Genomic DNA, 17,616 nt, shown 5'->3' on the forward strand with positions numbered 1-17,616 from the left:
GGAGGGAGAAAGAGAGGTTGAGAAACACTAATGTGTGTTTGCCTCTCGCTTACCCCTCACTGGGGACCCAGCCCACAACCCAGGCATGTGTCCTGACTGGGAATTGAATTAGCACCCTTTGATTCTCAGGCTGACACTCAATCCATTGAGCCACACAAGCCAGGGCCTGCATTTTTTTTTTTTTTTAAATGCACACTGGTATGACAGCTGTCCCAATCTAACAAAATTGTTTCAGATGATACTAAAGACAACGAAGCACTATGAGAAGCATCTTACAGGAAAAAAAAAAAACAACGAAATTTTTTGCCAACCCAGTACATTAATAGCTTAGAATAAATTACAAAAGAATAATTTAAAATTCAAATTAATAGAGAATTAAACTATTCTATAAGGAATTTAGATATCTTTCAGCTTTCCCATGCTGACTTTCTTCCTGTTTAAATTAGATTGCTTAAACATCTTAAAGTGCGGCACAGGATAAATCCAAAGCTAAATGAAACTTTTTACACGCTTGCTGGTTTTGATCTCCCTTTGTGCATAGAGATAATTGATTTAGCTTAAAAGATGTTACTACCAGTTTTTGCTGTATTAAGCAATCAGAGATCTTCATATTGTCTTAATGTCAACTTAGAAAGCAGAATATGTGTCAATAAAAATTTAAAAATGGTTTGTCTTCAAATAATCTCATTGTTTACTAAGTCATTCATCTTTATTATTTTGTGGGAGTAGTCATAATTTATAATTCACTAAGAGTTATAAGAAAAAGATATCCTGAGCTTAGTTTTTTTTTTTAGATAATACTGAAGTCCTTATTTACACAGAGTGTGCCTTTCTTTTAATTTAAGAAATCTTTTTTGAGTCTAATATTAGGAGAGCAGCAGTCAGTGAGATAGTTTTGGGCATTGTAATACTTAACTGATAATAAAGTTTAATATAAAGAGTTATTAATAGAAGTCAGCACTGTTATAGATTCAAAATCTTATTTTTTAAAAGATTTCATTTATTTATTTAGAGAGGGGAAAGGCGGGACAAAAAGGGAGAAAAACATTAATGTGTGGTTGCCTCTCGTGTGCCCCGCCACTGGGGATCTGTCCTGCAACCCAGGCATGTGCCCTAGACTGGGAATCGAACTGGTGAGCCTTTGATTTGTAGGCTGGCAGTCAGCCGCTGAACCACACCAGCCAGGGATATTTTTTAATTTCATGAGTAGAAATTATAAAGCAAATAGGTAGAACTCTTAATATTTACCTAGAGTTTGATTTTATTATTTTCTATATAACATTTAGTATAAAGACAAAGAGCTAGATGGGGTAATTTTCATGTATTTCAAATCAATTTGAAAATTAGTGGATAACTATAACAGTTAACCTGGGAATTTCATTCACTTTACTGAAGTTAGCCTAGGGATAGATTAGATATAAAGTTATCTCTTGTTGGTTTTCAGCTGAAAAAACTGCTTGCCCTTAGAAGGTAAGTGATTAACTCATGGTAATATAGCTAGTTATGGTCAAGTTGGAGTGATAACCTGACTCTTAGATGTCCCATTTTTCCTTTATAGTTCTTCCCGCATCCTCACCCCAGAGCCCCCATACAGCCTCTCTAATCTGTTATAGCTTAGCTCATTAAAATAATTTTTAAATCCAAGGTAAGTAGTTACACTAGTGTGTCCTTGTTGAGATCAATGTATTTCCTTTAAAAACATGATTACTGCCCTGGCTGGTGTGGCTCAGTGGATTGAGTGCCTGCTTGCTAACCCAAGGGTTGTCAGTTTGATTCCCCTGTCAGGATACATGCCTGGGTTGTGGACTGGGCCCCTAGTTGGGAGCATGTGAGAGGCAACCGATTGATGTATCTGCCACACATCAATGTTTCTCTCCTTTTCTTTCTCCCTCCATTCATAAACAAACAAACAAACATAAATAAATAAAATTAGTTAGATCTAAATATGGTTCCTGGAGATGGTGGTATATATTATATACACAAATTTACATATATTGGGCTGGGGGAGGTTTGAATTAGTCAAAGTCAAATAGATTACTAATAGACTTTTTAGAGCCTTTACTATTTTAACATGTATTGTGGCTTTTCAAGAGGGGGCCATTTGATCTTAATTGATCTTGGACCTCTTCTTAACAATTGCCTTATGGGCCTATATGTTACAAAATATATGATGTCACATCTATAATGGTACGTATGTGTTTGTATGTGGGAGAGAGGTTGTTTTTAGATAATTAAGTTTTGTAACTTAAAGACTTTTTTTGCAAGAAAGCACAGATTTTGTTGGGAAATTTTATGTATTTGGTAGTCTCATTTGTTATTTACTGTTTTTAATTAGATTATAATCGTTTGTTTAATTTGGGGAATAAACTGAAAAATTTATTTTAGGAAAAGAGTTACTCCTGTAGGTATAAAGTAATAAATAATAAATATGTGATGCTAGAAATGTGACCAAAGCGGTATGGTATACATGTAAAAATAAAATCTTATTACCTTATAAAAATATTTCAAGGAAATTTAAGTTGAAAATGAGGATTTTTTTTAAAGATTAGTAGTTCATGTGTGCATAGGCATAATTTCAAAGTTTTTTTCCCCCCAGGTATCTCTTAAATATCCCTGGACCACTTGACATTCCAGCCCGTTTATGTAAAGGGAATTTTGATGACGAAATGTTTAACCACCAAGTTCCTTATTTGTGGCTGATTTACTGGTGAGACATTATCTGCTGTAGAGAGACATGTTGCATACTAGGCTTGCATTTATTATTTATCATATACTGAATTACACTGTGTTAAAAATCAACCTCATGTTAAAGTTATTAAAGCAAAATTGAAGGGATGCTAAGGTTTATACATTATTAAAGGAGAAAGATCAAAAGAAGGATTCCATTGTAATAATATCTTGTAATGTTTAAAATATACTTTGTCATTCCTTTACCTAATAGAATTGAGCTGTAGACATACAATGTTTTCCTTCATTTTTTAAACAGCCTTTGTCATCCTCTTCAATCAAGTATTAAAGAGACAGTGGAGGCATATGAGGCAGCATTAGGGGTGGCCATGAGATCTGATATAGTGCAGAAGATTTGGATGGAGTAAGTTTAGTTCCTCTTAATAAGAATGGTATTTGGAATAAGGGGATATGGTGGGTAAAGGGGTGATCGTCTTTCTGAGTGAGATAATTACTAGTCTAATTATTTTAAATGATAATATTTTTCTTTTGGCAGTTATCTTGTCTTTGCCAATAATAGAGCTGCTGGATCCAGGAACAAAGTTCAAGAATTCAGATTGTTTACTGATTTAGTGAATAGATGTTTGGTTACAGTTCCTGCCCGATATCCCATTCCTTTTAGCAGTGCTGATTACTGGTCCAACTATGAATTTCATAATAGGGTAAGAACTTAAAACTTTTTTTTTTGTAGATGCTTGCACCAAAGGAAGGATTTAAAAATAACAACAAAGCTTCTGTTTTATATCAAGAGCTTTTCCTAGGATCCCTTTCCTAGCATTTACTATTACCTCTTTTCTTAATTAAATTTATTGGGTGACATTGGTTCATGAGATGTAATTTTCACATGTGTAGTTCTGTGCTACTGTTATTCTTGATCATGTTCATTCACTACTTATCTCTTTCAATCCTAGGAAGATCCCTTTAAAGTTCAGTTAAGATAAAATGTACATATTAGTTATGGTATATTTAAGAAAATTTAACATTGAAGCAAAGTAGAAGAGATGTTAAGGTTTAATACATGTTAAAGAAGAATGACCAAAAGAAATAACTCTAATTATAACTGTAATGTTTTGCTGGAATTTTAGTGAATGAAAAATTTTGTAATTTCACAGTAAATAAGAGTGGAGTTAACACAGTGTAGCTGCTCTTTTTGGTGAATTTTGTCAAGGCAATTGGACATAAGAAAAGCTGAAATCAGATGCTACTTAGAATTTTAACAGTAGAATCTGACTAATGATATATTTATAAGATTATCTTCTTAGAGGCAATGGAAGGTGTTCTTCAAAAAACTTTCAGAGACTCCTTTCATTCAGCACAGTGTAGGCTAATATAGACTAAAAGCTCAAATGTAAACTAAAACATACATGTTTTTGTTTTTTGGTAGGCTGATTTTATTGCTAATCAGGATAACCAGTTATTATGCTTTGTACTTCTATGCAGTTCTTTATCCCAGGATCTCAAAGCACTTTATGGACATTAAGTCATTTACACACGGGCATTCCATGAGCAAGATGTGGCAGGTATTATTAGCCCTATGACTTGCCCAGCTATACAGCAAGTAAAGGTAGACTCAGGAATGAAAACCCGGACTTCTGGCTTCTTGTCAGTGTTCTCAGTCCATGGCTGTCATCACTAGACCATATTTCCTAATTCATATTTGGAAAATCACTAATAAAATAAATGGTAGGAACTATAACTCATAGCCTCATGCATTATTATAATTTATACATTCATATCTTAAAGACCATGTTGGCTTTCTCATTGAAACACATAGGTAATTGGATTTCACATCTTGTTGCATTTATTTTTCCTTTCCCCTCAATGTTTTCAGGTTATTTACTTTTATTTGAGTTGTGTTCCTAAGACCCAGCATTCCAAAACCTTGGAACGGTTTTGCACAATTATGCCAACTAATTCCGGACTTGCACTGAGGTAAGAAAAAATAATTTTTTTCGGTTATTCAGCCCAATATTATAAGCTTTTCATACAAGATTATTCTTAAGTGTGGTAAGAACAGTCTGTTCTTTCACCACTACTTCATTGATATATAAAACTTCAATTTTAGAGTTGTTAAACAGTGGATTGCTACTCATGTAAAAGTCAGTATAAAAACCTGGTTCTATCAGAAAACTTTGCAGGTTACAAGGGGGCATATAATTCAGTAAAGTTTATCTGTGTTTCCTAAGCACATACCATCTGTTCTTAGCACACCTATTGAATATCATAAGCACTAAGTGTTTTACATGGCAAATGAGATTTTTAGTGTTGCAGAGATAGTAGCCAACGATACTTTGGTTTTACTGACTTATTTCCAGGTAGGTCAATTGATCTCAAATATTAGCATGCATCAGGAATCAAATGGAGATTCCTGAACTTGAGCCCTCAAATCACAATTGAGAAACATTTATCTAGGGATTTCATACATTCAGCTAAGAGATTTTTGAGCATTTCTCTGTAGTTTCTCCATAGAGGAAACCCATTGCTATGCCCAAGAATTTTGCTAATTCCAAAGTTACCCTACATGCTAATACTTTGGCTTCTCATTGTGCAGTATTTCTCACTGCATCAGTTGTGTCTTAGGTTTCTAAGTTTGTTTTATGGATTGATTATAAGGTACCTAAAATATTTATCAAATCTCCCTTTTTGTTTCAAAGTATTTACATTCCACTTAGCTTGTATGTGGGAGAATGGTATAAGAGATTGGAAAACATTTAAAGGCCTAAGGCTTTGACAAAAATAGCCATAGAGTTTTAGAATAAAAATTCTTAGCATACTAATCTACGGAAACTAATTACAGAAATTTGTATTATGGAATGTTATCTTGATAACACATGTGAAGTAGAAAATGTGGTTGTTTTTGACTAGTTTCTGTTAATATGCTAGGCATTCTTCTGGTAAAGCTCCACTTTGTTTTGATACTTATTTCCTTGTCCTTTTTTTCAGAATAGAGAACTTAATAATTAGTTACTGTACTTACATTTTATATTAGGAAACATTCATGATTAAATTATACTTGTTTAATAAGGAGAGAAAAATACCAGAAACTTGCTAATGTATCAAGTCATTTTAGAAAATTTGGGGGAGAAGACACATGGAGTATAATTTGGAGAGAATGCTTTAGTGTTCTGTAGGACTGCATGGGCCTTATTTTAGTTTGTTGAAGATGGCGTGAGTCTTGACTGGATCTCTTGCTAGTTGGCATGTTCCTGTCTCAGGCTAATTTTTGTAAGAGGCATTCTACAAATACTTGCTGAATAGCCTTGATGGATTTAATTGACCAGAGATGGTACCTCATCAAACATTCTGTTCATAGAGTACATTTGGGGTTCCCTATACTTGCAATGCTTTGCTCATTTTCCTGAATATACTTTGCAGGCTACTTCATCATGAATGGGAAGAAAGCAATGTTCAGATTCTGAAACTTCAAGCCAAGATGTTTACATATAATATCCCAACATGCCTGGCCACCTGGAAAATGTAATGCAACAATCATGTACATATTTTTATAGCTATTGCTTTTATTTGTAAGTTTTGCTCCAGACAGGTAAATTTTACATGCCATCTCTTATTTTGTTTGTTTGTTTTCCTGGAGAGATCTTTGATTTAGATTTGTTTTTGACACTTGCTGAGGTTTTATACTGAGTGAGGGGGAGTATTCATTAACAATTGCTTTTAAAAGCAAAATGGATAGAGTTGTCTTCAGGGAGAACATTTAGATAACGATAGTGTTATCAAACACACAAATCTCAAGACCATCCCTTTTGAAATTCAGGGATTTCTCCCATTTATAGTATGACGTTCTTTCTTTTAAAGGTGATAGTGCCAGGTATTTTTTACTAGTAATTATGATGAATATTTTTCTTGAACGTTATCTATGTTCAAAACACTGGTCTGCTTTATTCTTGTAAAGTTGATAAAAATTGTTGAATTTTTCTTTTCACTATAGGTTACCCTCCTTGGAAGTTTAGCCTGTTACTTTCAGGAAGTTTTGTACTCAGATTCCCACAGTCAGTATTCTGCCAGTGGTAGTATCTCATTTTGTTCAAAGAAATATAAAATTATTTTCCCTTTTCTATATTCTTTTTTTTTTTCTTAGAGCCATTGCTGCTGAGATTGTTTTAAAGGGACAAAGAGAGGTAAGCCATGATTGACTATCAGATGGGTCATGTTTTTTAAGCTACTCTGCCCCTTTTGTTGACTTCCCAATTTAAAAGGAATGAAGCATAGAAGTTAACATTCCAAGAGCCCTCTAAATGTTTGGGAACTCCCAAACCCAGTGTAACCATTTCATCTTAAATGTTATCACATTATGAAGTATTATTCAAATAGTATTATAAAGGTGTTTTTCATCACGTTTTCTGATGGAATTGTATGTATATCTATCTTATAGGTCCACCGTTTATATCAGAGAGCCTTACAGAAGTTACCTCTTTGTGCATCACTGTGGAAAGATGTAATACTTTTTATCTTTTATTTTATCTTGAAGTTTTCCTATGAATTTTCTGCATGTGCCATATCCATTGATGTGGTAATGCTCAGAATATAGCTAAGTCTTACTTCTGTGCTTCCCTGTCTTTTACAGCAACTGTTGTTTGAAGCTTCAGAAGGAGGTAAAACAGATAACCTGAGAAAACTAGTTTCCAAGTGCCAAGAGATTGGAGTCAGCCTAAATGAGCTCTTAAATTTAAACAGTTAACAAAACAGAAAGCAAGAATCACTGAACACTGGGTGCACAGTCAGTTCTAAGTCCTTAAAATAATTGCCAAAATTATCTGAATGATCCTTCAAGATTAGGCTGATCCCTGGCTAAGGTCTGTGTAATACAGACAAGCATTACTGATCATATCAAGTCCCCTACGATATCCTATCCTCAAAATCGGAAGCAATGAACATGACCCTCTTCGGCTGGATAAATGAACTTCGTGTTTGGTCTGCCTCTAGGCCCTGCCAGATTCTCATAACATCATGTACGTAAGTATAGTTCCTCAAAGTGACTGACATATATTTAATTTTGCTTTGTTTTTGTTTTTATTTTTTACTTTTCCCCCTTTATGTTTTGCTAGTCCTGATTCACTTGACACTCTGATGCCTGAGAGATTCTTGTTTGGGATTTAATTTCTAGGGCTGAGTTTACAGTAAAATGCAGGCAGTCCCTTTTAGTTCTTCCTCTTTAAACCTTTTGAGATTCTTCATTTCAGGATTTAAACTTAAGCAGTCCACCTTAAGGAAAGTGTAACTGCCATCCATGGCCACAAGTCTGCTAGTTGCACTTGAATGCTCTAAGAGGGTTGTTTATTGCCCTTTCTACGTTCTGGACTCCTTGCCGAGACTGTTTAACTTGAAGATTAAAGAAACTATTGCAAATGCCAGTGCATCAGAACCTAAGAGTGGTCAAATATTATGTGCAATTTTTTTGTAAAGAAATTTTAATTTATAATAAAGTTTAACAGTTTAAAGAACAGTTAATATTTGAACTGCTTTGTATTGAAATACTACTTTGTAGTATTAAAATTGTTTATAAACAACATATTTTTTTAATATAACTTTTTAAAAAATGTTGCTGTCTTTATTCACTTTTTACACCCTGGTGGGAAAGGGCTGAAGTAGGAGATAGGCATATTCACTCTAACTGTATCAATACTCTCTTATTTTGAACCTGCTTTCCCCCAAAAAAACATTCCAGTGACTTTTATGAAAAGATGGGTCTGTTCTGTTTTGAGGACAGTGCACAGATAGGTTTGCACTACCGTTAAATTCCTTGTTCTTAAGACCACAGTGTTTAGATATCTGCCAAACTAAAATCATTTAGTTTGAATGATTTGCGTAGTAACATGCTGTCTTATGTTGAATATTAACATGACCAAATTATAAAGGAGACCTTGCTTTTTGTTTTTAGTCTATATTGGGTTGCTTGTACCCAGTTAGAAAAATTGTTAATGACACACACAGGAGAACTGGTCCAACTGCTATAATTGCAGAGCAGTAGCTCTATGAAAGACTAGGCAGATTTGTACATCTGTACCTTTGTATGATGTTTGTCAAAATAAAACCATGGTTGAGGCCCTCCTCTCTGCCTACTAGGCAGTGCACATTTGGCTAGCAAGAGCTGCTTGGTTATGTTAAGAATGGAACTCATTTGTCTAGTGTCTTTTATTAAACCAAAAGGAGGGTAATTGGTTTTTCTCTAAAACCAGACATTTGGGTAGAAGATAGTATTCTCAGAGAGGTATTCCTCCATTGTATACATTTAACTATTTTAACCTTGAATGCTTTTCCTGCTCGGTTTGAAAATCATTGTTAGGTACTTGGAAAACTATTTCTAGTCTCTTTCCCCATAGTGTAACAGTTTTGATTTAACTGAAATGTCTCAGTAGTTTTTTGGAGACTGTTAAGTTTTGATTTGGGCGGTGGGGTACATTCTTAATCCTTCCATTTGTTTTGCTAACATTTCCATCAGCAGCAACTTTCTCCCCTTTTTGAAAAAATACTTTCATTGGTACATGCAACTCTAGTTCAGCCACACAAGCCGTACACTGTAACAACTCCAGGGTAGCCATTCACACGTTGTACACGTTCATGTAGAGCCTCTAGCATATGTTAACCAGCTGTTTCCTTTTTGATCAGTTGTCATATTGCTATTTAAAAACATGAAGCCATCTTATATAGAAATTGTATTGTCTTAAAGATACCTCTTATGTTGCCTTTTCTTCCTGTCATTTTACTTTAATCTATACAGAAAAATAGCAAACATTGCTTAGGAATGAGGTTTATGTTTCTGTCTTCCTTCCATATTCAGTTTTACTTGTTTTTTTACTGAAATGCTTTCAACAAGTAATAATAACAATATTAAATGAAACTTGGGGTTAAAGTTGATAGTTATTACAGTAGTATGAACAAAATATTTAACATACTGTATGGCTAAAGTCTTTCTTTGAGCAGAGAAATATCATATAGTGGGGAAAGATTAATCATTGAGAACTGCAGTCTCTTGGACTCCCCCACTCCATCCAGGGGGGAGAAAGCGCACAAAAGAGCATTTTAGACTGGGGTTTTTATCTCTGATAAAGGAAGATTGTAGTGTATTTTTAGTGTTTTTCTTCATTTTAGAGAACAGCCTAATATTTCTATTTGCTTTTTAACGGAAAGTGGACCTTGAAACATTGTTGTCACTGGATTATCTCAGGCGGTTTGCTTTCAATTAAAGGGCATATAAACCTACATCATAAAGCAGGCTAGAACCTCCAGGTGCAACATCTAAGACCTAAAAACAGACAAGCAAAAGGTGATTAAGACTGACAACAAATGTAGAGGGACTTTATTGAAGATTGTAGTTCAAATATTTATTTTTCAAGGTTGTTGAAAAAGTAGGAACATGTGGCTGTAATACAAAGCAGGGCCAATATTCTTGCTTAAAGCTGTCTCATGTTCACAGATAAGTCATGGTTTCCTTGAGTCTGCTTTCATATCTATGTATTAACATTAGTGTGAGGGAAGAATGGGAAAATACAATTTTAGTGACTTTTCAGGTTCGAGGATTATGATTAGGACAAATTAACAGTAATTATACAGAACGTTTTGGAACAAGAACTATTTAAGAAAAGGCAGATTTCCAAGGAACATTTTTTATATTGTTTCTTTTTTGTCCATTATTTTCCAGTTTTATAGTCTATTTTTTCCAAGATGTAGTGCTTATTAATGTAGGTGGTAAAGCTGAATTGAAGTATTTATTTCTTTTTTGAGGGCTCTATTCCATACACCACCAAAAACTTTTCTCCCTTTTTGTAGGTTTTCTTCAGTTGTGTGTTTACTATCTGAGGGGTCAGCAAACAGCTGCCTTAGGGACATGCTGCCCCACTCTGCCCTTATTCTGGTCTTTCATCACCACTCACATCACTTGCTCAGTAATAGCTGTGCAGTGCTTCTTGAGGTAACTGCAATAAATGTGAAAAGAGTTTTTCAATTCTCTTCCTCCCGGACATCTTCGAGATGGATAATAGAAAGCTGTGTCTGCCTTTCAGAGATGGTAAAATGGGTGTAGGATTGTCTCAACTTTTCACTTAGTGGCCTTCAAAAGAAGGACCCACAACACATTTTCAGAGTTCCCACAGTGGACAGTCACACATTTTTTTATTCCAGAACCAATTTGAACTCTCCTAGACACTCCCAATACAAGGATGAATAAAGAGGGCCCTTAATCTAACAGAACAGAAGAGTACAGGCCAGGGAAGCATCTCCACAGGGGCTCCAAATTCGGATTGGAGGTTGGGAACGTCTTACCGGATGGAAGTGAATTATTGCCTAAGACATAAAATAGGAGGAAAAATTGAGGCCAATAATAATGCCACTTATACCTGAATATTATATGAGTTTGCATATGTTTAGAAACCTGTACATTAAAAAAAAATCTCCCAAAGCTTCTTTGGCTTTGCCAGTTCATTCACAACTGATGGTTTGTGAGACATGAGGAGAGGTAAGGCACTCAAAACTCCACAGCAGCTGCATCTCTTCAGAAGAGAGACCATTTGGGACATGTGCTTGAAGTCCTTGTGAGCAAGACTGAGGAGGAGTCAATCATATCAGGCCTAGTTTAAACAGCCTTAATGTGCAGTCTGATTGGCATTAGTAGCAGTCTGATTGATGCTACTGGTTTTCTTTTGCCCCCTAACTTCTTGAGTAATGCATGAATGAAACTACTAAAAACATTTACTAGTACTACAACTTTTGCAGAGCCCGGTGTCAGTCCCAGTCAAGGCTACAAAGTCATATTCCATTACTGTCTTTAAGAGTCATGGCTGTTTTTCTGTTTACATAGACACTACTTGGAGATGGCTCAGTCTTCAGTGGTTTAAACTGATTTTTCCAAATGACACATTTTAGCCCAATGCTAGATTTTTTAAAACATGGAACTCAGTAATGCTAGAAATAAAATCAGTTGGAGAGCAAAAACATTTGCATGAGCTTTAAAGGAATACGTGCCACCTGTTTTCATCAAGAAAGAAGATTCACATTATCTGAGGCCAATTGGTCTTAAGTGCTGAATGAGACTGGTGAGTGCTGATGGCTCTGGTTTTTTTTCCTCCAATGTAAAAATACAACTTATTGCATAGAAGATAGTGAATGGAACGTTAAGAATAGGTAAATCAATAGTATCACAAATAGCATAGAACAACGAATACTTATGTGCAAGACTAAAACATTTTGGGAGCCTTCCAAAAGATAAACGAATATGACTCTTCAAGGGCCATATATTCCATGAACTTAAGCCTAAATCCAGACATCAAAACTGCACAGCTGTTTTTAAAGAATATACTGTATTTGTCCTTTACTTGGTAATTTGTGAGATTCAAGACAGTCAATTCAGTCAAAATCAAAGATGGGTTTACAATGTAGTTTGGTTGATCAAGCAAATTAAATCTTGCGAATGTTCTTTACCAAGTGATGTAAGCTTTATGAAAGAGAATGATAGCCAACGCCCTGGGGGCGGGGGGCCAATTAGGAAGAAGGATAGAGGTCTGGGAGCTGTTGGCAGTAGTGGAGATAATCAGGAGGTCTGCTGCCAAGATCAAAACACACTCAACTTGGCACATTGTATTGTCAAAAAGGAGACTGCTTGTGGGTAGTGTTGGCACTTCTGGATTCAAATGGAGCTACAAAGATAGTTTCAGGGCATAACAGGAGTGTGAAACTATGTGAGTAAATAAGAAAACATAATCTTAAAGATCTGGATGTTAGGTTCAGCTCCACTAACTAGCTGTGTAATCATGACATGCCATTTCATTGCTCCTTGTCTGTTTCCACATCTACAGAATACAGAAATATGTGCACTTACAGGTATTAAGAGATCGTATAATAGAAATTATCTTTAAAAATATTTCTACTTTGGATCATTTTCCAAAATTTTGAAGGTAAAGAGATGCTACAAAATGATGTTTGCTTTTTCGGGACATAATCTCACCATCATGTGGAATTTATGACCCTACCAGTCCTCAAGCATGAGTTCCTGTCTGTTAAGAAATACAACAGAGAGCATTGCCATCTAAATTCAGTGGGTCATTCCTGGTATTACTGTCCAGAAACACAAGTGAAACTGCTCGTGAGCAGATGGTCTTTAAGTCAAATGGGGTCAGCATGAAAACTTGAATGAAGCCCAAGCTGGTGGAGGCTCTGGTCCTAGTGGAGGAAAGAAAGAAATCACAGAATGCAGAGCAGAGGATGACTGGTGGTATTCACTTTGACTGACCGATGAGGTACTCATAAAAGCAATGTGATCTAGTTGGGGGTTGGGTGGGGAAGAAGAGTTATGAATCGAAGCCAAGAGTAAAAATCCAGGGCTTTCAGTATGTTGCAAATGAGCTTTCTATGTTAAGACTGACGACCATAGCAGTGGCTTAAATGAGACAGTTATTTTCTCAAATAAAAATCCAAGTAGATGGACCAGAGCTGACTAGTATAGAACTCCATGGTGACCAGAGGCCTGGGAGCCATCTGTCTTGTTGCTGTGTCCTGTGTGACCTCAAGAGTGCTGCCAGGGCCCAGCTGAAGCAGGGACTGAAATTAAGCCCAGGCTCTGTGTATCAGGCAACCTGGGTCACTGGTTGAGTTGGCCTGGAGGAAGGGTGGGAGGAGAGCTTTTAAAATTCACACAAAGGGTTTGCCTGGATCCCAAGTTTCATGGGGAGGGGGAACCTTCTAAGTTGCACAGCAGCTCTATGGGTGGTGATCCTGATGATTCAAGATGGCTTTTCCAGTCCCAACCCTTTTGTTTACATTCCATTTAGCAGGAAAGAAAAACAAGGACAAACCTCACTTAAAAGTACTTCCAACAAGCTAACCGTCACCAAATCTGCTTTTGTCCCATTGCTCAGAACATAGATGCTGTCTACTGCAAAGTGGCCAATGGGAAATGTATTTTGGGTGGCAATGTGGGCAACAAAAATTCAAGAATGAAGGACAATACAGATTTAGGAACAGCAAGACATCTCTGCCACTCCAACATCAAATAGAGTACACAACATAGGGTGAGGTTAGTGGCTTGCTCCTAGCTTGTTCTAAACCACACCCCCCGCCACCCCAAACTTTTTAATGGTGAACCATGACAATCTTCCACTTACCAGCAGGCCTTTGGGTAGTGAAATAACCTTCCACCACTTTGGTGCCATTTCCCTTAGAAATGAGATTGCATTCTGCTTCAGATGATGCCACTTAATCAGCCCTGTGCACCTACATGCAGCATCTCAATGAAGCAGGCGTGTAGGTGTGTAACCAACCCAACCCACTTTACATCCCATTGCCCATAAACTATTAAAATTGAAAAGAATTGTGTGGAAACAATACTGTTTATCTCCACCAAATTTTGGCTAGAATAGATCCCTTCAGTCATATGTGAAAAATATTTAAACTTTATTCCTCATTACAAAAGTATTCGGAAGAAAAACAATATTCTAGTGATCATAGCAGGCAAAATCAGATACTCAATCTTTTTCTAATTGTAACAAAGCAACATACCAAGAATTCTTATTGTTCTATTGGGAAATAAAGTTGTGTTAATCAGAAATAATGACATTTGGCCTACTTTAGATCAAAGGCCTCCTCCATAACCAAGAGGGCCAATTCTGCTTGTTAAGACAAAAGCCTTGGGTAAAAAGTACAATGTTGTTTTCTCTTTTTGTTCTCTTATTATTGCTTCCAATAAACCTCTCAGTGGTCACCAAGTTTTAACCAAAATGTCAAAGAAGATCTACTATGGAGTGGAGATTTAAAATTTGAGCAGTGAATCAGATAAATATCAGACGCACAGCTGCAAATCCCTTCAATAAATGAAAGCTTTCCTGTAATTAATGTAGCTCTATGCCCCATTTTACTCTTGATTTTTGCAGTTAATTGAAAAACGAACAATGTTGATGGATGCAGTATATATACCGTGGGTATTGTATTACCACCATTCTATAGATGAGCACTCTGAAGAAGGGATGTGAACAAACTTGCCTGAGGTTACAGGACTGTTAAGGGTTAGAGCTGGGATTTGAAGCTAAGACACCTGGCCACCGAATCTGAAAGTTCAATCCCTATGTTATATTCCTCCTCAGAGTAACCACTCAATGCATGTTTATTAAACAATTGAATTAATCTACATGTGTGCTACACAAACTCTTTGTAGACAAATGTAAACAAGAAAATGGAGATGTCTACAGAGTTCTATAAATATTTCTCAGAGTCAGTGCTTCAGCCAAACTTTTCATTCATTTTTCTTTAACTTGGAATAAATGTTCTCCACAACTCTGGTTTTCTCTGCACTCAGGATGCTACCTTTCATTTTCCTTTGGCCTCCTGTTCTCTCTAGCCCGAGGAGTGAGAGCTCAATTCCCCTTCCCCCGGCTGGTTAAAACACACTGCTGGACTCCATCTCTGGAGTTTTGGTCAGTAGGTGTGGAGTGAAGCCTGAGCATCACTTGTGGAGTTGCTCAAAGAAATGCCTCTGAGACCCAGCTTCACTATTTACTAGGTACATGTTCAAACCTTTGATCAAAATTGTGTGTTGCAGCTTTCTCATCTGCAAAATGGCGATGATGACACAACCCAACCCGTAGGCTCTGGAAAGTGTGCTTGCTGAGATATTTAAGCCACAGTCTGCAATAAGTTTACTATTAGAAAATGTGACAGGTTGATCACATCTGCCTTATTTTTTTTCTCACTTCTGTAGAATTCAGGCCAAGAAAAAGGGTGCTGGTTATTGGAACCTTGAAATCCAGTATGAGGTTTGAGGCTTCAATAATGTAGTATTTTGACCTTGGCAGATAACAGGTTTATGGAGGCTATGTCCACAGATGAATGTATGTTTTTATACAAACTGCACTGGTATTAAGCAAGTCTGCGGCATTTGAAAGCTAAGAAAAGACCAGGTCTTTTGGAGAACATGGCATCACAGAACCTTCTGGAGATTAAATTTTCTGTACCCAGTGGTCCTAGGAAGGGATCTCCAAGGAACTGTGATTGCTGTGTGTGTGAGGTGGGGTGTGGAGGCTTTGTGAAGGTGGGAATGGAACTGCTTACTCAGCTGCTACCCTCCCCTGAGGGGACAGCCATTTAAGTTGCTCACAGCCCAACTGCTTCAGCCTGAAGGACTGAGTTTAAAGAAGAAAACATTGCGAAGGGTCTGGGGAGAAATCACACTCACCCTGCCTCCTGGGGTTTCCTTCCATGTGGGGCACTCCATTACAGTAAAACCTGCAGCATTCCGTCCTCTCACGGACTTTCCCGTCGGGAGAATGAGCAACATATCTTCATAGACTTTATAAGGAATCAGTCTTCTTGCCTCTATCAGTGCCCCAAGAAGGTTAACATTTGGTTCTGTTTCCCCCTGCTGTTACTTCATGGCAACATGCACCTAGGAGGAGAGGTCTGTGGTAGTCCAATGTAATTAATATAATAAGCCAAAAAGTAACCATGATACATGGAGGAGAAAATGGTGATGTGTGGAGGGGTTGGAGGTTCATTGCTGTATTTCCTCATGTGCCAATGGAACCTGGGGGAAGGAGGGAAAAAAACTCACCCAGGCGCTTAGGAGAAACAATAGAGCTGTGTTTAGACTTCTGGCCAAGATGGAGGCGTGGGTGGACACACTGTGCTTCCTCGCACAACCAAAACTAAGGACAATGAAAATTTAGAAACAACAACAAAAAAACCCCAACCAGAACAGAGAATTGAACTGTACAGAAGTCTGACAACCATTAATCCAGACTGGTAAGAAGGGCAGAGTTGGTGGCCGGTGGAGAGGGGTCATGACAGGAAAAAGTGGGGGCTGGCAGACCAGGGTGTGCAGGGCGCAGGTAGCGGCTAGCAATCCCGGTGGCAGAGCCCGGTCATGGGCGCGGGGAGGCAACGAGCAGACCTAGTGAGGCCTGCAAGGCAGCTGGCTGTCTGCAGTCACACATTTGCATGCAGATAAAGCAGGTGAAAATGGGCAGCGAGACAGACCGTGCAACCCAGGGCCCCAGCGTTGGGAAATAAAGCCTAAAAGCACTGATTGAAAACACTTGTGGGGGTTGAAGTGCTGGGAGAGACTCTCAGCCTCACAGGAGAGTTCACTGGAGAGACCCATGGGGTCCTAGAATGTACACAAGCCCACCCGCTTGGGAACCAGCACCAGAAGGACTCAGTTTGCTTGTGGGAAGCTGCAGAAGGGACTGAAATCAGAGAGAGAGTGTAACAAGTGCATTGGCTCTTGGACTCCTCCCCCACATACTGCATCACAACCCAGCGACTGGGGTGCCCCACCAGGGTGAATATCTAAGGCTCTGCCCCTCACTACATAACAGGTGTGACCAGACCCCCCCCCCAAAAAAAATGGCTCAAATAGAAGAACAGATCAAAGCCCCAGAGCCAATACTTTTAAGTGATCAAGAGATAGCCAACCAATCAGATGCACAGTTCAAAGCACTGGTGATCAGGATGCTCACAGAACTGGTTGATTTTGGTTGCAAATTAGATGAAAAAATGAAGGTTACACTAAGTGAAATGAAGAAAAATGCTCAGGGAACCAATAGTGATGGAAAGAAAACTGGGTCTCAAATCAATGGAGTGGACCAGAAGGAAGAAAAAAAAATACAATCAGAAAAGAGTGAAGAAATAAGAATTCAAAAAAAATGAGGAGAGGCTTAGGAACCTCCAGGACATCTTAAACCATCTAAATTATAGGGGTACCAGAAGGGGAAGAGGAAGAGCAACAAGTGGAAAAGTTATTTGAACACATAAGGAGAACTTCCCCATTCTGGCAAAGGAAATAGACTTCCAGGAAGTCCAGGAAGCTCAGAGAGTCCCAAAGAAGTTGGACCCAAGGCAGCACAAACCAAGGCATATCATAATTACATTAGCCAAGGTAAAAATGAAGGC

At 37.5% G+C, this 17,616-nt stretch overlaps 1 protein-coding gene across 1 annotated transcript in view; it reads left to right on the forward strand.

Annotated features, from left to right (window-relative positions):
- The window catches only part of ZFC3H1 (zinc finger C3H1-type containing), a 55,694-nt gene extending 47,506 nt beyond the window's left edge, over nt 1–8,188 (forward strand). The window contains exons 28-35 of the mRNA XM_045829968.1: nt 2,597–2,707; nt 2,987–3,091; nt 3,224–3,389; nt 4,559–4,659; nt 6,103–6,204; nt 6,824–6,863; nt 7,118–7,180; nt 7,310–8,188. Of these exons, the coding sequence (XP_045685924.1) occupies nt 2,597–2,707; nt 2,987–3,091; nt 3,224–3,389; nt 4,559–4,659; nt 6,103–6,204; nt 6,824–6,863; nt 7,118–7,180; nt 7,310–7,423 (802 nt within the window). The 3' untranslated portion in view covers nt 7,424–8,188. The remainder of the gene's footprint in view (nt 1–2,596; nt 2,708–2,986; nt 3,092–3,223; nt 3,390–4,558; nt 4,660–6,102; nt 6,205–6,823; nt 6,864–7,117; nt 7,181–7,309) is intronic.
- Nucleotides 8,189–17,616: the final 9,428 nt, after the last annotated feature.

Source organism: Phyllostomus hastatus, unplaced genomic scaffold (assembly GCF_019186645.2).
Source record: "Phyllostomus hastatus isolate PE091 unplaced genomic scaffold, TTU_PhHast_1.1 phas_scaffold_93, whole genome shotgun sequence".
Lineage (NCBI taxonomy): Eukaryota > Metazoa > Chordata > Mammalia > Chiroptera > Phyllostomidae > Phyllostomus > Phyllostomus hastatus.